The 18,844-nt window shown below is 37.6% G+C and overlaps 1 protein-coding gene across 3 annotated transcripts; it reads left to right on the forward strand.

The window, feature by feature from the left end:
• Positions 1 to 536: 536 nt before the first annotated feature.
• On the forward strand, positions 537 to 18,726 carry LOC113682503 (uncharacterized). 3 transcript variants are annotated; one of them, XM_089181090.1, is made up of 20 exons: positions 537 to 695; positions 1,149 to 1,412; positions 2,545 to 2,721; positions 4,957 to 5,259; positions 5,403 to 5,453; positions 6,679 to 6,849; positions 6,977 to 7,228; positions 7,327 to 7,533; positions 8,076 to 8,255; positions 8,770 to 8,949; positions 9,704 to 9,934; positions 10,753 to 10,914; positions 11,842 to 11,961; positions 12,739 to 12,876; positions 13,325 to 13,465; positions 15,381 to 15,518; positions 15,968 to 16,108; positions 16,193 to 16,333; positions 17,108 to 17,236; positions 17,896 to 18,726. In XM_089181090.1, exons 1-20 carry the CDS (start codon positions 632 to 634, stop codon positions 18,036 to 18,038), a joined length of 3,333 nt encoding a protein of 1,110 aa, XP_089037216.1. In that variant the 5' UTR covers positions 537 to 631; the 3' UTR covers positions 18,039 to 18,726. The 3 variants fall into 3 exon arrangements, with proteins under 3 accessions (XP_089037216.1, XP_089037217.1, XP_089037218.1); XM_089181091.1 differs by lacking the exon at positions 10,753 to 10,914; XM_089181092.1 differs by lacking the exons at positions 15,381 to 15,518; positions 15,968 to 16,108; positions 16,193 to 16,333; positions 17,108 to 17,236; positions 17,896 to 18,726 and adding an exon at positions 13,550 to 13,750.
• The last annotated feature ends 118 nt before the right edge of the window (positions 18,727 to 18,844 follow it).

Here is an 18,844-nt window from a genome sequence, read left to right on the forward strand (position 1 = left end):
TATCGAGGTGAGCCTGTAACCTAAAAAATTTGGTGGCAAACAAAAGCCCTGAGCTGTCAACATACTTTCATACTTCGCTTTTCCGTCTCCAAAGGGAAATTCATCAATCCAGTGACACTCTCTCCGTATACACCTGGCTTTCCCTTCAAACAGTCAATGTCCGAGTCGCAACTGGCTGGTTTAGCTTAAAAAATCAAAGACATTTAGATATAAGAATAGCTATTTGGATAACGTCTGCTGGCCAAACTCCAATTTCGTACCCCTAGCAAGTACGCTACTCACTCTCTGTGCTGTTTTAGAAAATCTGTGACTAGAAAGGCTTTAATCAATTTCAAGCTAATGTTAATTTTCCTTCGCAACAATGCGAATAAGAGTTTCACAAAATGTCCCATCCCAACACTGCACTATACAGTAACCTTTAACATGTTGGCAGCGAAGGGGGGGGGGGGGGGAGGGAAGGAGTCTCAGTAGGGAGGAGAGGAGGCAGATTGTATCTCTTGTGGTACCGCCATTTTGAAAGCCGACCGAGAGACACCTGGGGACGAGGTTAAGCTGTCGTAAGCTTTTCACAAGAAAATTGCAAAATTTTCTTACTCGGATGGTCGAGCGCGGTTAAGAATATTCCTTAGATATGAAGAGCCTTCTTCAGTGGATCATTTTAGCCTTAATTTGGACAGCACTTCCCACATCGATTTGTGAGTAAATTTTTTCTTGAGGTTGGTCGCAACTTACTATGCCTCAACATCTTCGTGTTAAACCAATTTTCCTCTGAAACTGATGTTGGGTTTATTTCTTATTCCTATACTAAATGCACTGTAAACACTTCCTTCTTTTCTTAACCTGAATTGAATTGTGTGAAAACAATTTTCACCTCTTATTTGTATACGAATTAAAACCGAGCCATTCACCGTTTTACGTAAAAAGATTGATACTTTACTGAACAAGTTTTAGAACAATGAGACCCCACCGAAAACAAGATGACTTTAATTTATTTCATGCAATTCTAGACAACAGCTATTGTGAGAATACGTAGCCTACAGCTGAGTGTTATTGTTATATTAAAGCGTTTTCGTTCAAATATACTAGACAGAGGTTCAATGTTTTGTTCAAGTCTTGCAATACCGTCCGGTTTCATTCTTTGTTTTCAGCCTTGTCAGTTTACTACCCTAACATTGCGATAAACCAGTCAACAGAACAGTCAAGTACTGCTTTGGACGGAGACAGTTATCATGGCGTAGACGCTGGCTTGGGAATCAAATTTGAATGGAAGAAATGTGTTAAAACTCAAGTTGAAGATAATCCATGGTGGAAGGTGGATCTGGGAGGAATCTACCAAATTGAAGCTGCAACTATCACCAACACATATGAGAGTTGTTGTAATGATAAGCTACAACAAGTTGATTTAACAGTTGGTAGGTTGTAAAACTCACTGAATAGAGAATTGTTTATGAAAGTTTAAGGTGCAAACATTTGCATTATATCTTAATTTTGTTGGAATAGTCTCACAAATATACTGTAACCACATCAACTCACTATGATAACTTCCACAACATCCTAAGATTTAGCATGCTCAGTTATTATGGAATAGGACAAAATGAAACTCTAAGGTGTGGCAATGTTTTACATTCCTATCTGGATTCCTGGAATAAATTAAGAAACGTGGCAATCTGTATTTGTTCAATGAGCTTCACCTCAATTACAGTTCTTTCTTTGCTACTGGGTGATTTTTGGCCAGTTTTGGCACGAGCAGTTTGAGAGGAGCATTGAAAACAATTGGGTGAGCCAGAGAAAGTGGGAGGGAATGCTGCTCTAAAATTGAGGTCCACTACATGGCACAGTGATTTTTGTACCAGAGGAAAACCTGCATGTGTTCTGTAAAGTAACAAGTTAACAACAACGAATAAGAGAAAATATCAATAAAATTTGTATGTCTGAGGCATAGGAGTTCCTATAGCTAAGGTTGACAGTTTTGAACCGAGCTTGAAAATACAGTCTTCTGTAGTCTTTGACTGTAATAGTTACTAAACTACTGATGCTGAGATATGGCTAGAATTTTTTTGTTGGACTATACACCAGCCAGATCAAAGATCAGGATATGCATGTTCACAAACCACAACCTATCTTCTATTGAGACTTGGTTTAACAGTTGTCTCACTTTTGTTTTACAGCTTCCTTTTGATACAGAAACATTCCATAAAATAGAGTTTCCACTTTTCTGAGTTTACCCAACTCTTGGTCAGTAAAGCTGCTATGTAGAAATAAGAGGCTAGCAGTGCCATAATGGTTTATATGCTGACCTTGATGGCTAAAAAGCACTCTTGTCAGGTCACCGTGTAGTTTTCTGGGGCAGGGTCCTTAATTCTCTAAGGAGGTTTTGATGAACTGCAAGGGATCAAATCTGTGAAAGTAGAAATATTTCTGGTTGCTTTGTGCTACGTGGGGAGATAAGCTCTGGTAAAATGGGCCCACAGCTGGCCTGGAGACTGAGTTTTTATAAATCATCACAAACCTTAATTGTTTACAAATCTCTTTTTACTCTCACAGCCTTCTATGAGGATGATCCCATTGATGCACAACAAGTTTGCCACAAAAATTTAACCTATCTGTCTAGGGGACGAGTAACAGTCCGCTGTAACCAACTGCCCTTTGGTAGATATTTCTTTGTCTCCATTCCCAAGACTCAGTGGGAAATGTCTTTCTGTGAAGTTGAAGTTTATCCAAGTAAGTTCAATAGCATGTATCCATGCAGTTTCCTTTTGTAAAATATCCTATTCCTCCCTATACTTGTGTAGTGTTATATCAATAATGAAGGTTAAAAAAATGTTGATTTGGTTATATTGCTGCAACAATGACATTCTTGTAAAATTTTACATTAATTCAAAACACTGAAGAGATCTACTGTTTCATCAGTAACTGTTAGATAATGGAAATTTTCTGTTATAAAAACTGATTTCAGTGTCTGAATTTGGGAAGTACATTTAATAATTTTGAATAGACTCATTTTAAAAGATGTAAACAACTTATGGCCTCATAGAAACATCTTACATACGACAATTCATAACATAACAAAGGAAGTTACCACTTAACAACCTTACCTCACTAACAGGTCAAAAGAGCACGAAAGAAGTGTAGGGAGAAACACAAGATGTAGTCAAGTGTTTCTTCCCACTTCTTGAGTGCTCTAGCCGCTTCCAAAGTGCTTTATAACAGAGCAGAGCACAGTCAAGGCTTAAAGAATCCATTTAATTACCCAAGCATTACTTTCAATTTTCAAAACAAACTTTATTTCCAAAGCAAACAACAATGTCGTCAGCATGCTCTATACTCTCATAAAGCATGCTACAATAAGCCAATCAGAATCCTTGTTAGAATGGTTCAAATAATCTGATCGGCTGTACAAGACTAAAGCTGTCAAAAGTGTCAAACCGTCAAAGTTTGAAAACCATCAAAGTTCACATTCAACAATAGTTTACAAACTAAAATAGTTCCGCAAGTTGAATTTAACACTTTTGCCTGAAGTTTTTAAGTCTCTAATACAGAATCTTGAAGTGAAATGTTCAGTGAACTTCAGCTGAATTATGGCTCATAAAAACATGCGAGTTTTTTCACATGACAAGGTAGAAAACAAACTGTTCAAGGCAAGTGTTTTTTGAATGAACGACAGCCGAATTCACTGGAACATGAAGATTGCTCGTGATGACAGCGCCACAAAACTTGGCTGCAGTGACTGATGTGAATTGCCACTCAACGTATCGGAAAGGATATAAAAGCAAGCTCTTATTTTTTCACTTGAATGGCGGCCAATGTAGTTTTTGAGGCTTGCTTTACTGTGATGACCAGAGATTATCATGATGAGCGAGCAGCGATGAACTTCAGCATGATCATATTTGCTCATACACCGTCATGATTTGTATGAATTTTAACAATTATGCCAGTTTGGTTATATTTTTCATCATTTCTGTTTTGTTCTGTTTTTTTTTTTTTAACACTGAATTTTATTAAGCTTACAATCTAACTGAGTGTGAAAATTTTTAAAACACAGAATGTTTATTTTGTTTTTCCTCTGAGGATTTTCATATCTGCTCACGTTTTCATAACATAAATTACGGCGCCTGGTATGTTTACAAACCTTTGTATGATTCTTCTGTTGCTACTTGCCGGGTTGCTTCAGTTCCGAAATTTCACTTTCAATTATCGGAAAAAAGCTAAAAAGAAGTCCCAGAAAAGCTCGAACATAGTACAATTGGCAGGTGGCGTGACAGCTATAGCTCAGCTCTATGCTCTATACTCTCATAGAGCACGCTCTTTCAACCAATGACAGCGCACATTATATCCGAACTTTGTTATAAAAACACATAAGCCATAAGGATAAAGTTAAAAACAAAATGGTAATTTGCAGGAAATTTGTGATCAAAAAAGCCTTGTGTTAGAGAGGTTTTGATTTCTGTGAATTTTTCAAGTTTTTGCCCATTTTGCATTAGATTTGTCTTTTCTTAGGTTTTCCCTTGAAATTTTTCAAAGGAAATTGGTGTGCATCCAGCCAAAATTGGTCATGATACCTGACAACTAACTGCTGTGCTGGGGATGAGAATCTGTGGTTTCTAATTACCTGCCTATCCTACTTTTTCCATCTTTAAACTCTATCTCCCACCCTTTACTTTGAAACAGGGCAAATTGGTCTGTGATTATATCTCTTGTAACCCTCTTGGCTTTGTAGTCTTGTGTGGGTTTCTACAATTAATTTTAATTATTAATTCTACAATTAGTTTAATTATCATAATCACTTTTTGCTGCAGGGTAATTTTGAGGAGCTGTAACATTAAATTCTCAACCAATTACAGTGCACAAGTTTCTATCATCACCTGAGCAACTCTATTCAGTTCTATCTTCATCAATGACTATAATCTTATACAACTTGACTGCCAATCTAAAAAAAAACATTGCCAAATTTTATAGAAATTCCACACAGCCTTGGGAATGAAGGCCTGTTATTTTATAAACAGACATCAAGGTGGCAAGATTCTGAGTGGGTAGCTGTGGAGAATTTTAGACTCTACATGTACATGGAGATCACTGGGACTTTTAGTACTGCTTTGGAAACTTTTGACCAGCCACGAGACATATACCCAAACTATCCTGTACGTGTTGGAGCTCTACAGATTAATGATACTGTCTTAGCTCCATTCTCATCTGATTATTCCTTGGGAAAGGTTACAGCTGTAAAGGATTGGCTTACCGGGAGATATGAAATACAGCCAGGTAAGTTTTCTTTTAAAATGATCAGCTTGGGCTAGATTTTTTCAGAGTTGCCATCTGGCAAAAGTGACTTTTTAAATGGTGGCCAGACCTAGATGCTTGGAGGTTACATGTTTGTGTTTGATAATTCTCCATTTTATTTATAGATTCTGGTGGCGCAGCAAGGAATTTTAGTCATGCTGATCTTCGTCACCAAGGTGAATTATTCTCTCTTTAACCCTTCAACTCCCAAATCTGATATTTTAATTCTCCCTCTCTAGCTACTACATGTTTCCTTGTAAATTAGTTACAAAAACTTGCTGCTAGATCAAGTTAGCATCTTGATCTACCGGATGAGTTTGAATATTCTCATTACCTGTTTGCTGAATAATGTTTAGATGTTATAGGGAGAAGTTTCATGTTAATCACTTTAAGGAGTGAAAGGGTTAATACACAGTTGCAAGATGATTGCAGCACCAGAACTTAAAGTATTGATAATTTAATGCAAATTGATTAAAGTATAAAATTAATGCACTGTCAAGCAACGAATGACAAAATGCTCTAAAAATCTTGTTTTACTCCTGGAGCCCCACTAACAGTGTATATGGCTTGAACTTCTCAGTGATGGCTAGGCATAGTCTGAAACAAACTCTTGTTTTGTACAGTTGCTTTCAAAAAACATCCTCTGATGCTGCTAGATGTCTGCCACAGTTAAATTTTTGCTCAGCTCTTTCTCAACATTTTTTGATATTACTAACTCTAAGTCTTTCCCAGACGTAAGTGCATAAGCCATCCTTTATCTTCAGGTTATCTACCCTCCTCTTTCCTTTTTACATATGGGGCCCTCTCTTTTCCCACAGGTTCCTTCTTCTTCTTCTCTAAATACACAGCACAAAGTTGAACATTTTCTTTAGAGCTTAAATATGGAACGATTAATTGCTGTTTCATGGAATAGCACATCTACTTTTCATTCAACTAATATACTCTTGTTTTCTTGACACCATATTCCTACCAATAGTGGAACTCCATTTTTTGCATATAAACCCACACAAAACTCACAATTTCTCCAATTACCTTACTTTTTTTAAGCTCCTATATTTACCCCCTCATCCCCAATATACCTGTAAGATCTACTCTCACCCCACATGGAAGGTTCAATATCCTTTATATGTGAAGAGCATGATAGGAACAGATTTTAAAGTTTTGATATGATAATTCAGATAGACTTACATTAAATTAAGACTTCCCATCTAAAACATTTTGCACAATGTGAAGTCTTAATTTAGTAGATTGGTTTGTTTTCCTCAATCATTTGTCTGTTTGCCAGTCAAACCATTGATACAGGTTGTAACACCTAAATGTTGAGTGGTCTATTATTTGTTTAATAATTTTTGCTATTTTATCTTTCCAATTTTCTGTTTTGATTTCTTTTATGTTTTTCAGATGCATGCAAACTGCAGACTGTCTGTCCTCCAAATTCAGAATGCACAAGAGAATATATGAATGACAAGTTTCCTACATTTTACTATATTTGCAAATGCAGAAAAGGCTTTTTATCTTCTAGAGGGACTTTCATGGCAGTCTTAAATAATGACAGTTTAGATGTTTGCAAGGGTTAGCCAGCTGTCTTTAAATTTTCAAATTGATAACCTTTGTGCTTCTGCAGTGTTACTGAGGCAGTGTAATGAGGCAGTTGTTATGTAATTTCTTCTGATACCATTATTGTGAAAATTTGCTGCAGGTGGCATCAATTTATCTGAGGGTAAGCCAACTAATCAGTCTAGCACATCAGGTGATGCGGTCTCGTCAAGAGCAGTGGATGGTAACCTTAACCCACTGTTTTCAATTGGCCAAAGCTGCAGTTCTACCACCAGCCAAGCTAATGCTTGGTGGCGACTAGACTTGGAGGAGGTAGTTTATGTTGCTCATATCTTCATCCAGTTTAGGAGTCGTTGCTGTGATTCACAGGCTACTCATTTTCTGATCTATGCTGGTGAGTTTTGTTGGAAGAATTGTTTGTGCACACTTTCACTTTGTTCTTTCCACTTTTTTCTTTAAAAAATAACAGCAGAACGTTTTTATTTATTCAAGGTCCTCACCTGGAAGATAACTTTCCTGTGCCTGGTCAGGATTTCCTTAATTACCTTTGTACCAATTTCACTGTGGCAAACATTCCTGATCACAAAGGCTGGCATGTACACTGTGGTAGAACTATCACTGCCAGATATCTCTACATCAGACTGTGGGAAACAAATAACTTAACACTTTGTGAAGTTTATGTATATGATGATTCTAATGGTATGTACTGTAAAAATCCATGGTGATTTGCCTCTTATGTTATGTAAGTGACTGGGATTCAGTGGGACAGGGGATCAAGTGACGTTTAGTGTTGTAATGCTCAATAAACCTCTTCTATGGGCCAAAAGCAGAGAGCTTTACAAATCTTGTTATTTATGTAATCTAATTTTTTTGTGTGAGAACAAAGTTAGAAGCAATTGAGTTTCTTTTCTTCAAAATAAAACCATCTTTCTTTACACTGTAAGTAGCATTTTATGCTGAAGTCTTAAAGAGGGTTTCTTTTCAAGATTTTATGAAGGCGATACAAAGGTGGGTGAATAAATAGAAAATATGTTTTCTGACCATCTACTTTCTTGGGAATTTGTATCTTTGGTAGCAAGAAGGATTATCTTGTCTTGGCTTAAGCGAAAGATTCATTTTTCTTTTCTTTAGAGATGTTTTGATTTTCTTTGGTTTCTATGTACATTTGGCTGCTTACTTTACAGTTATGCTAAAAAAAAACAGCTTGAACATTACCTAATACCAACAACTTTTTTTTGCAGATAATATTGCTTTAGGCCTGCCAGAATACACAGTGGCTGTGGATGGTGATTTACAAACCTGCCTTGATACTTCCTTTACTCTGGACACATTTTTGAGGATAGACCTGGTGTTTGTTAGACCTATTGCTCTTGTTCATTTAGTTAGTAGGTTAAACATGACAGATGTAGCAGTTATTGTAGGTGAGCAATGTACCATACCATAGAAGTAGCTATTTTGATTATAACTCTACTATCTAAAGTAATATCTCCATTGCATGTCAATCACCTGTTTACTTGATGGGATATGTACTTTGTAAGGATAAGTTGAACTGAGTGACACGTTTAGGGAAGTTTGTAAAAAAAAAAGAAAACGTAATTTAGTGATTAGTGAGTAAACATTATTGATGGCCCTTTGCCCATGACATAAGCGACAAAGTCTGAAACTCTTGTTGTGATGGAGTTACAATGGTCATCTCTTCCCAGCTCACCGCCTCTCTATTTGGGATCAAGCCCCTCCCTATTTTTGTGGGTTGCAGCCCCTCTCTCTGCCCAGTTATGTACATACAACCTCCTTTCTTCCCCTGGATGTCTTTCCCTGCCAATCACTGTTTTCAAATCTCGTCCATATGAATAGATGTTGAACGCCTAAACTTCATTGGGCTCCTTTTACAAATTTTAACCAACGCTTAAGATCTTTTGTTTTATTCTCTGCCAGGAGAGACTCTGTCAGGGGACACATGCAATTCTTTAGATGGCAATGTAAGCGCAAACGTGATCAAGGAATATGTGTGTAACTCTCCACACAGAATAAGTGGTAGATATGTTTTCATCACTATTCCAAGCAAAACAGCATCGTTAAATTTGTGTGAAGTGCAAATTTATGCTGTATACGAATGTAAGTGTAATGTTTTATACTACAACGTGTAATAAGGGCGATGGGCTTGCTTATTTTGTTGACAATGACAACAGTAATGATAACGGCGCCTTTTATGATGAAGATAAGTCTTCCATAGTTTGAAATATTGGTCAAGCCAGTTTGATAAACATGGTACATTCATATGGAGCAATGATTTCACCACGGAAATTTGCTTTTGTGGGTAAACAGAAACATGCAATGCTAATATATGTAGCCCTATCTGACTTAGTTGGGTCAGCTAACCAGATTACGGGATGCAATTCATTTAACCCTCTTTCGGAGCCAGCCATGTGATAACTCCTCGTATCATATAGCTGGCAGCGCCTGTAGGCAATATGAAGCGAATCCTGTGTTGTGATTGGCATCTCGAGCGGGCAAGCTAAGATGGAAGCCGCTTGGTCTCAAGGAAAACGATACCAGAAGTCAGTGAATTTCCTTTGTGCAAATTTTTTTTAAAAAGTTAATGAAAACCTATTAAATCACGTTATTTTTCAATTTATCCAATGAAAAATGAACACAGACCATCTTAGTTGGCATATTTTCCCATTGCTTAGAAATAAACAAGCCATCCTTGATTCTTATTAATGCAATATCTTTTTGCTATAAAATGAATTCTCTGACCAAGCTTGTTCGGTCAAAGTAGCTGGATATTAGTGCCGTTTTGATTTTAACTTTGTCTCGGTCCATAAAAATGCCAAAAGAAACCTCGGTGATTATTATACTTATATTTTAGTTGATTTGACAAAGACGGGGTCTGTTACACAATCCAGTACTGCCGTAATAGAAATGACTGCTGATCAGGGTGTTGACAATGACAGACTAACATGTATAGCAACAAAGGAGCAGACAGATCCATGGTGGAAAATCGACCTGAGGCGTTACTATGACGTGGAAGAAGTTGTTATCTACCCACCCAGTGAAAGCTTCATTCCTTATTCTTCTCAACTCTATCATGTTCATGTTGGTATGTGTTTTTTTTTAATAGAAAGTGAAAAAATACTTACATAGTAATAAACGAATTTGTCATTTAATTTTGAAGCTTTAAACGTAAATGCCGCATGAAGCACCAGCCCATTTTCGTTGTTCTGACTGTATTTCATCATGATCGTTGTTTCAAGTTTCGTTCTTAAGGAAAGTCTTTATTAAGTCACCAGAGTGAAAATTACATCTAATAAAAGAAGATAGGAAACAGTAAGAGAAATGAAAGGCAAGGCGTCATTTAGAAAACCAATAGGAATATAAGGCTGTTAAGCCTTAGCTGACTCTCTATATTATATGTAATTCTTTAAACTGTTAGAGGTAAGTTAGGTTTGATGAACCGCTGGCATTTACGACATGTGTACTTGAATTACTAAACTGTCATGTTTCATTACACTACAGTGTTTTCACCTGGATGTGATTCCGTCGAAAATAGAAACACATACGTCCCATTGTCGTAGTTTAGCACTGATAGTAATTTTGTCTCGTTCAAGTTCTGCAGGGCTCGCATCAGGGCTCACATCATTCAGTCAAGGGGCCTTGTGAGTCCTCAGCGGGAAATCCTGGTGAAAACACAGATTTGTAATTATTTCTCCCACCTTAAATAAGCAGGAGCCCCTGCTAATTTAAGAAGGTGATAGAAATAGTTACATATCGGGGAAAGTGTTGGGAAAGTCATGCATTTGACCTGTAAGTTCAACGCAATTATTCACCTAGCAAATCTCATTTTTGAACTTGTTTAAAACGTTATCCCTACTGATTTTTGGATAAGTAGGAAAGACTTGATATTGACTTCTGTACTAGATCAACGGCTGTGTGGAAACGCCAGTGTAGCCAACAAAAAGTTTGTATCAGTTATCTGTTCTCCAAAATTACATGGGCATGTCATTGTTATCAAGAATGTGGGAGCAAACAAAAGAGTTGCCCTTTGTGAAGTGGAAGTGTATTCTGAAGTGCGCGTTGCATGTAAGTTCTACATGGTAAATAAGGGGGAATAACGGACACAGGAATATTTGCAACTGAGTTTACTTTATTTTAGGAAAGGTCTCCATTATTTGAACGGAAATACCTTTTTCTTACAAATTTTATGGGTATTCTGTGGTACGAAACTGACTGCATACGTCAAGGTTTATTCCCAACAGTCTTAGCGGTCTCTAAAATGTCCAGTCAATGGCCAAACACACGGAGTTGAAAAAATTGTGTCATGGTAAAATTTTGCTGTGAGGGAGATTAAATATGAAAGAAAACTGAATTTCAATCGGCGTATTTATGAATTTATAAGAAAAACTTCTCAAAAAAATTTCGAGGGGTTCATCTCCAACCACATTTTGTCTTAAATTAAGTACATTTGGCTTGGACTCTAAAAACCCTTCGAAAAAGGATTTTTTTAACCACTCTCAACCGTCAATAGTTGTAAACACTCGGCCTTGTTTAACCCTTTAACTCCCATGAGTGACCACGACAGAATTCCTCCTTACAGTAATAACTAGCAGAAAAGTGACGAGAATAAAGCAAGGGGATCATAAGTTGAAACAATACCAAATTCTCCAAACTGACATCGCAAGAACTGTAAGGGAGACAGTAAGGAAAATTACTAATAATATCTTGGGAGTTGCACGCGCAGTGCAGCTGATCGCGCTTTCTGAATATAGCATCTCGTGAAGGCGGACGTTTCGTGATGTTGCGACCGAGTGCTCCAGGCTTGATTGGTCACCGAATTTTCCAAGGCTTAAGGCTACGCTGCACGCACGGTTCGAGGTTTGCTAGCTTTGCTGGAGATTGAAAATCAAATTAGTTTGAAAAACGATTAAGCTGAAAAAAAATAAATGAAACACGACAAGTATACCAAGCCCACACCATTTTGTTTTCTATCTTTGAATTGTATCTTAATAGATGACCACTTGTGCCGTTCCCCATACCTTTGCAACTCAGATTATCGATGTGGTGTTGAAAATGGCTACATAACATGTGAATGCAAAGAGGAAGGCACCTTTGTTCAAGTGTGCGTTACTGGTGAGCAAGCTATTGTCGTAAACTCAGTGGTAGACATTAGCTCCTTTAATAACTGTTGTTTGTAGAGGGATGATTGAGATGGGTCTCGCCTCATCTCAGCAAATGGATTGGTCAAAACTCATTGTTATACACCTAGACTTTCACTCAACAAAACGCGCACTGTGATTGGTTGATTCTTGATCTCGTGCCCTTGATCAAATTCAAATGTATCCAGACCGGGATACATTTGCGCAGTCGTTGCAACGAGCCGAATATAGTAGCATGTTTTTTCTATATGACTATTTACGGGAAAGTCCAAATATCAGACATGGTTTGATGCTGCTCTGGTTTACAGGTTTAATGAATGTAACCGAAGAAGTTACAATTCATGGACCCAAAGTTTCGACACTCCTGTCTAGTGCCTTCATCAGGGGTGATCTAAACGCTGCAAAAAGAGGTTCTTTTTATATGATCAAAGCACTTAATGTATGGTCTCTCGGGAAACTAGTTTTGTTTTCTCTCGAGTCTTTATGTTTCCCTCGACCTCGTCTCGAGAAACATCAGGACTCTCGAGAAAACAAAACTAACTGTTTCCCTCGGGACCATACATTAAGTGTTAAATGTTCAGAGATACTGGATCCCGGTTTCTGTGACATTAATCTTAATCCAGCAAATCTCTCTGTTTCCAAAGAAGAGGGAACATATGGCTTGAAAAAACTCACGTATTGAGAGAGTCTAGTTCAAAGAAGATTCCTTGTTAAATATATTTTTTATTGATAATTTCTTTGTCCTTTTTAGATTTTGATGAGTGCAAAACTGCACCTTGTCCTTCGGATCACATTTGTAACAACACTGTTGGATCATACAGATGCGAATGCCCTCTGGGTTTTGTAGAAGATCCCAGTTCTCAGAATCCAGTGAATATAATATGTAATGGTAAGAAAGTCAAGCGTTTATCTAGAGGAAGGTGAAGGAAATCTGGCAAGAAATTCTGTATGGAGCTCCGTTGATATTCTGTGTGGTTCTTCTACTTCTATAAGTATCTTTCTGATAACTGCTACCGAAGACAGTTTTGAGTGCATTTCAGCGTCATTTAAAGGTTCTCCGCCCTCCAAAGAACACCATGGAAACCTGATTTCAAAACAAAATCGCTGTTTCATTATAAGATTTTTTTCCTACCAGACGGCTAGGTTTCGCTATCTTCTGGTTAGTTGGCCTAAATGCCATCAAGGATTAGTGTATTGTAGCGGTTAGAGTTTGAGCGACGTTTGCGTTTTTGAAAAATAGTCAATTTATTCTGCTCAACATCGACGAATTATTACCAGAGAGACTGGGAACAGATCTAGGGTGCAATAGACGGAAATTAATCTATTGTCTTTTTCAGATGTCGACGAATGTCAGTTTCCAAGCACTTGCCGTTCAGATCTCGTCTGTAACAACACTGTTGGCTCATACAGATGTGAATGTTCGTTGGGATATGTCGAAGATCCAAGTTCTCAGAATCCAGTGAATGTAACATGCGTTGGTGAGGAACCATAAATTATTCAATGAAAGATTTCATTTGGATCTAGGGTGCATTCAAAGCAAAGGAGTCTTTTGTCCCTTTTAGATTTTGACGAGTGCCAGTCTGGAAGTGCTTGCCGTTCGACCTCGTTTTGAGAAACATCAGAACTCTCGGGAAAACAAAACTAACTGTTTCCCTCGGGGCCATACATTAAGTGTTAAATGTTCAGAGATACTGGATCCCGGTTTCTGTGACATTAATCTTAATCCAGCAAATCTCTATCCGTAATTGCCGTTATCTAAACTCATGATAAATTTTTGTTTTCACTAAGTAAAAGAATCACCTTAAAAATGGAGGAGAGTTAGTGATCGGACGTTTTGTAGTTACCCATGCCAGTTGTTAATCATTGTTTTTTTTTTTCTATTTTTATAATTTGTGAATATTGGTGACTACTGTTGTTAGATAAGCCGGAGTTTTTAAGCACACTACCACTTCTGCGGTAAGCTTGTTTATTAAATTGATTTTACTTCAACTGGTGCAGCAATACTCGAGGTGTGGTTGGACGTGAGAAAATGATTAGTTTTTAACTCGTGAATTGCGCGCATGCGCAAGAGCGAGTTGTAGATACGATGTGGAGAATGGTATTCGCTCGCTCGCTCGATTGGTCGATTACTATAAAATTTTTTTCGATTTTAGGCTTTTGTGTGCATTTGATAGTTTTTGGCGAGAAATAGACAAACAAAAAGGCGACCTTTGTTGCTAAGAATAGTGGTGGGGTGACAAAGAAGCCAACGATAATCTTAAAAGAGTTTTTTTTTCGTTTTAGTTTCAACAAGCGGCGTCAGCGACTGGCAGGCATGCAAGGATTCACACTGAAGTAACAGAACAACCTTCGTTTTTCATAAAATTGTGATTTACAATCCTTGAACTTGAAAACAATCCGAAGATTCATTGAAAATATCACTTACTGCGAAGCACTCGGAGTTTACAGATGTTCAAAAGCTTTTTCTGTTACGGCGTCAGATTAAGGACAAAATCGATCATTACGTTTCGTATCGTGTATTTTTCCTGTGTGAAGCAACAAAGGATGCCGGCGACTAACGAAATTACAAGTTAACACGAAAATCAAATAACACCTAAACAAACAATTTTAGCTACGATTTTCAGTGAATTTTTAAAGAATAATTTTCTTTTAAGTTTCAAGACAATCTGAAGATTCAAAATACATATTACGTACTAAAATGCGAAAGTTATACATCACAAAATTGATAAATAGGCCTGAAATGAAATTCTATCTTGTTATTGATTATACGTTGCCTAGCACGTGACTAAAATCTACCCAGGCGGAGATCCAAAATGACGGTGGCAGTCTTAGCTTAGTTATATCACTCAAAACTCATTCCCGTTTGTCTCATTTGATAAAGAGGGAATCGTGAATGTTTTCATTAAGACAGTATTGCCTTGATTTTCTAATATTTACAATGATAGACGGTAAATTTCACTTTTCACCCACATTTACTTCCAACCTTTTCTTTTGAACCAGAAACAGAAATGATATACGTTTAAAACACATGACATCATCCACCCTTGTCAAATGCAATAGCATGATCATTTCAATTGTAATGCCTTTTTATCCCAACATTACTTTGTTTCTTTGCTACATTAGCGAACACTGAACTACTGCTCGTACTCTAGATATGACAATCAACCACAAAATTCCCTAAACCAGATAACATTAAACATAATCCAAAAAATCATGTGTCAATTCACGAGTTTGCTCACAGAGCACTTTGATTCCTCGCCTAATTAGGAGATATGAGTTGTTTCCAAAGAAGAGGGAACATATGGCTTGGAAAAACTCACGGATTGAAAGTCTAGTTCAAAGTGAATTCCTTGTTAAATATATTTTTATTGATAATTTCTTTGTCGTTTTTAGATTTTGATGAGTGCAAAACTGCACCTTGTCCTTCGGATCACATTTGTAACAACACTGTTGGATCATACAGATGCGAATGCCCTCTGGGTTTTGTGGAAGATCCCAGTTCTCAGAATCCAGTGAATATAATATGTAATGGTAAGAAAGTCAAGCGTTTATCTAGAGGAAGGTGAAGGAAATCTGGCAAGAAATTCTGTATGGAGCTCCGTTGATATTCTGTGTGGTTCTTCTACTTCTATAAGTATCTTTCTGATAACTGCTACCGAAGACAGTTTTGAGTGCATTTCAGCGTCATTTAAAGGTTCTCCGCCCTCCAAAGAACACCATGGAAACCTGATTTCAAAACAAAATCGCTGTTTCAATTATAAGATTTTTTTCCTACCAGACGGCTAGGTTTCGCTATCTTCTGGTTAGTTGGCCTAAATGCCATCAAGGATTAGTGTATTGTAGCGGTTAGAGTTTGAGCGACGTTTGCGTTTTTGAAAAATAGTCAATTTATTCTGCTCAACATCGACGAATTATTACCAGAGAGACTGGGAACAAATCTAGGGTGCAATAGACGGAAATTAATCTATTGTCTTTTTCAGATGTCGACGAATGTCAGTTTCCAAGCACTTGCCGTTCAGATCTCGTCTGTAACAACACTGTTGGCTCATACAGATGTGAATGTTCGTTGGGATATGTCGAAGATCCAAGTTCTCAGAATCCAGTGAATGTAACATGCGTTGGTGAGGAACCATAAATTATTCAATGAAAGATTTCATTTGGATCTAGGGTGCATTCAAAGCAAAGGAGTCTTTTGTCCCTTTTAGATTTTGACGAGTGCCAGTCTGGAAGTGCTTGCCGTTCAGATCTTGTTTGCAACAACACTTTTGGATCATACAGATGTGAATGTGCTTTGGGTTTTGTTGAAGATCCCAGTTCTCAGAACCCCGTTAATACATTATGTAATGGTAAGCAAGTCAAGAGTTTTCTCGAGGAAGGTCAAGGGGATCAGGGGAGGAATGTTACATGGAATTTCGTTACAGTTTACCTAGTGGTTCTTCTATCGCTATAATTATTTTCCTGATAATTGCAGCCGTAGACAATTTTAGATTCCCATCAGCGTTATGCTTGGTACCCTGTTCTCCGTCCTCTAAGGGCTGACTAGTAAAACCTAAATAATAATTCATTTGTTACAGTGTAGTTCGTTTTCCAACCAGAATTTTAGGTTTCGTTATTTCCCGGCTAGTTAGTTGAAATGCCATCAGAAATTCTTTTATTGTAGCAATCAGACTGAGTTTGGCATTCTGGGCCGGGTTCAAATGGGGCAGGATAACCCAGGGTTATTGTGAAATCTGATTTCAGATTTGAAAGCTTAAAAGAAGAATCAGTATGGTTCTTCTTTTCTACAATTTGATTATTGGATGCTCCACGAAGAATCGAGAGAAATATCCGGCAAAGGCTTTAGAAGAAAGAAACAAAGAAACCCGGATTAAAAGCTAACCTAGGTTTAATGCTAATAGGCCTTTGATCAACTGGGCCCAGTTCTTGAACAGAAGATAGTACACACCGTTATTCATACTGAAGATGCGTGAGAAAATGACTCTTGTCATCGTGGAAGAAAAGTAAACGTTATCTTCGATAACTACTGTCCAGCCACTGATTAACACAACCGAAGGCAGGTTAGACTTAAATAATCTTTGTTTTACCTTTGTAGGCTTATCGTAGGCCGTTTTTTTTTTCAGACGTGGATGAATGTGTGAACAGTGTAGAGTCTCTTGGCTGTAGTTCCCTCTCAAACTGTGTAAACTTTAAAGGTTCTTTCTTCTGCACTTGTAAGGAGGGATACCTAGGAGATGGACAGACTTGCCAAGGTCAGATGATCTCCAGATTTCGCTATAAGTGCAGGGTTTTATAGGGTTTTATGCTCGTTAATTACTAATGTAGAGCGAAGAAAATTTGAAGCACTGCCATGGAGAACCTCTAAGTTCTCTGAAATTTTATGTCGTGTTGAGGTTTTTAGGATTCTTGTAGGTCTGATTAAGGGCAACAAAAAAATTTTTTAAAAGATGTTAAAACGTGGGATAAACATAAAAATTGATTCCTTGGCCAGGATTCGAACCCAAACCAGACCTTATTTTACATGTGAGATGGCTTGCTGCTCACGCTGCTCTGTCTAATACGTAATTGGATAGACACAGATGTTTGAGTTCTTGAGCTTGATTTAGGGATTGTAAAGTCATCTCACATTTCCGCGGTTCGACATCAGCCTTCGGTTGATTACTATATCAATAGTTGCGTGCAGTCATAGCTGATCTCTCCAATCAGAGGATGGTTAGATTGATGGATGGATCCAAGCTGATGATGAATTTATTCATAAATTGATTTTCCATGGAAGAAAGAGAAACGTTTTAATTTTTCACGGGCATGGGAACGATTACTGTTCTGTACTTTTAGGCTGTACTTGTGGCAGTACTTGATCTGTTCCAGATTGCTCCAGTGACCATCTTTTGCAACTTTTTTCTATCCACAGGAAGGAGAGAGGTGTTTGAAATGGTATGCCGCAATCGCGGCGGACTGGAGTCAATGTGCGATAAAAGTGGTGATTACAAGTGTAAATGTGACAATGGGTATGTTTACGACAGCCAAACACAAACCTGTCGACAAATAGTTTAAAGTGCCAAATCCAGTTCTCCACACTGAGCCGGGCAGAGACAGAGTACTAAAGACTGGAGTCAGTCCCTTTTACTGCTGCTTGTCATCGTTGGTCAAAGCATAAGTTTCGTAGCGTCAGTTATCAACGTAATATTAGACTGCTTTGGTCCCCTTTTAGGGGAAGCTAAGTGGCTCAATATGCCACAGGTTTTGTTAAGAAGAAATTTCTTACTGCGAAGTTGATACCGCGCTCAACAGTATATACCTGACTTTAATACCTTTAAAACCAGATGCTATTGAATCAGCAGTGGAAGAGTGGTGGATATTCATGAAGCAGCTTTACGAGTTGGTAAATGTCGACAGCTTTCGCCATTGTGACACATATCACTCAAGGTGGATGACTAACATACAAAACAGAACCTTATCTTTGACCATATGCCTAGTAGTACTGGTACTAAACTAGCTGAATAGTGAACGCGAAAAGCATGTTTTACTTCTGTGGTATATATTTAACTTAAATATAGCCTGGAGTAGGCTTTGTGAACGTTATCATGCATACATTTATCTCTTATTGATTGTTTGAAATTTTGACTAACATGATTCACGGTTTTTGTGGATTTTTTTTTATTTTGTGAGGTATTCCTACAGATTGAAAACAAGTTTAAATCGTAAGGTCCTCGCATTAAAAAAGATGGCGTTTTTATTTAAATTTGGCCATGTTTCTCGTATAACTTTTACCCTCTTTTGCGCTTTATTTGGAAAATAGTTCGTCACCTTTATATCTATGTTATCTGGATTTGATTGACTATCTGTGATTGGTTCTTTTT

This window comes from Pocillopora damicornis, chromosome 8, assembly GCF_964200805.1.
Source record: "Pocillopora damicornis chromosome 8, jaPocDami1.2, whole genome shotgun sequence".
Classification (NCBI taxonomy): Eukaryota; Metazoa; Cnidaria; class Anthozoa; order Scleractinia; family Pocilloporidae; genus Pocillopora; species Pocillopora damicornis.

Bases quoted from the DNA above. Each gene is read 5' to 3' on its own strand.
- LOC113682503 (XM_089181090.1), top strand. From the start codon at position 632: ATGAAGAGCCTTCTTCAGTGGATCATTTTAGCCTTAATTTGGACAGCA. The intron at 8,950-9,703 runs GTAAGTGTAATG...CTTATATTTTAG, and splicing joins AATTTATGCTGTATACGAAT to TTGATTTGACAAAGACGGGG. The intron at 9,935-10,752 runs GTATGTGTTTTT...CTTCTGTACTAG, and splicing joins ACTCTATCATGTTCATGTTG to ATCAACGGCTGTGTGGAAAC.